We start from the raw sequence: 1,388 nt of genomic DNA, 5'->3' as shown, positions 1-1,388 counted from the left end.
GTTCCTGTAAGCCCCGTGACTGCGCAGCATTTGTGGGGGTGGTGGGTGGGAGAATCCAGTAAGGCGGACAGGCCCTCTCCACTGAGCTGAGCCTCTGGTGTAGCACAGACCCTCCCAGGTGGGGTCTAGAGATGGGCCCAGCCACCCCTCGGGCCCCTGATGACGGACCCTGGGGCCTGGGCAGGTCAGGTTTGGGGGCTGCCTCTTTAAGGCTGAACTATCAGCAGGCAACCTCTGCTGGCTGGGCCCAGTGTCCAAGGGAGGGGGAGGGGAGCTGGTCAGTCCATTAGCGGCAGTGCTGGCGCCAGGCGCCAGCCCTTCACAGGGCCCTGGGGATTAGGGGGCGATCAGCCCTTCCCCAGTCCCCTCTGCCTCAGCCCTCCTGCCTGCCCCTGCCCCATTTCTCTCTGGATGTGGTGCAGGAGGGGGTCGCTGATGGCAGGTGCAGGTATAGCAGGGCTTTCAGTGAAGGCCCAAATTCCGGGCCCAAGCCAGGCCAAGTCTCACCTCCGCCTGGCCCCCTTTCTTCTCATGTCCCCAAGCCTGTCCTTAACCTCAGGTCCTTCTATCCCCAGATTTTACCTGCTCTCTCAGGGACCCCAGCCCAAGTCAGTCCCTCCCACCCAGGCTCCAGCTTTGGCTGCCTGCTGGAAGGCACTACCCCCACCTCGGCCTGCCAGTGGCCGCCATCCCTGCTTCCTTCTCTGCCAGCAACAGGGGGAATCAAGAAGGCAGGACGCCAGCCACCCGGGCAGGCAGGGTGCGGCGCTCCTGCTGTTCCGCAGGGGTGGGGCATCCCCCTCCCCACACAGCCCAGCTCCAGCCTACGGTCAGGCCAGTGGGAGGAGCTGCCCGGGCCCCCCCTGAGACCGCAGGGCTATAAAGCCGCGCGGCGGTCCGCGGCTCTGTCCCAGCCCCCGGCCCAGTTCCTGCAAGTGACTGCCCATCCGCGGCTGCCATGAGCCACCACTCGGCGGGCCTCCGGGCCGGCGTCAGCTCCACCTCATACCGCCGCACCTTCGGGCCACCGCCTTCACTGTCCCCCGGTGCCTTCTCCTACTCCTCCAGCTCCCGCTTCTCCAGCAGCCGGCTGCTGGGTTCGGCGTCCCCGAGCTCCTCGGTGCGCCTGGGCAGTTTCCGTGGCCCTCGGGCGGGCGCGGGCGCCCTCCTGCGCCTGCCCTCGGAGCGCCTCGACTTCTCCATGGCCGAGGCCCTCAACCAGGAGTTTCTGGCCACGCGCAGCAACGAGAAGCAGGAGCTGCAGGAGCTCAACGACCGCTTTGCCAACTTCATTGAGAAGGTGCGCTTCCTGGAGCAGCAGAACGCGGCCCTGCGCGGGGAGCTGAGCCAGGCCCGGGGCCAGGAGCCGGCGCGCGGCGACCAGCTGT

General features: G+C 67.5%; 1 protein-coding gene across 1 annotated transcript in view; it reads left to right on the top strand.

Annotated features, from left to right (window-relative positions):
- Positions 1-835: 835 nt before the first annotated feature.
- The window catches only part of PRPH (peripherin), a 3,969-nt gene continuing 3,416 nt past the window's right edge, over positions 836-1,388 (top strand). Inside the window, exon 1 of the mRNA XM_006168234.3 lies at positions 836-1,386. Coding sequence (XP_006168296.1) covers positions 959-1,386 — 428 coding nt within the window. The 5' untranslated portion in view covers positions 836-958. The remainder of the gene's footprint in view (positions 1,387-1,388) is intronic.

Source organism: Tupaia chinensis, unplaced genomic scaffold, assembly GCF_000334495.1.
Source record: "Tupaia chinensis unplaced genomic scaffold, TupChi_1.0 Scaffold145652_1, whole genome shotgun sequence".
NCBI lineage: Eukaryota > Metazoa > Chordata > Mammalia > Scandentia > Tupaiidae > Tupaia > Tupaia belangeri.
This window is presented reverse-complemented; position numbering and strand designations above follow the sequence as displayed.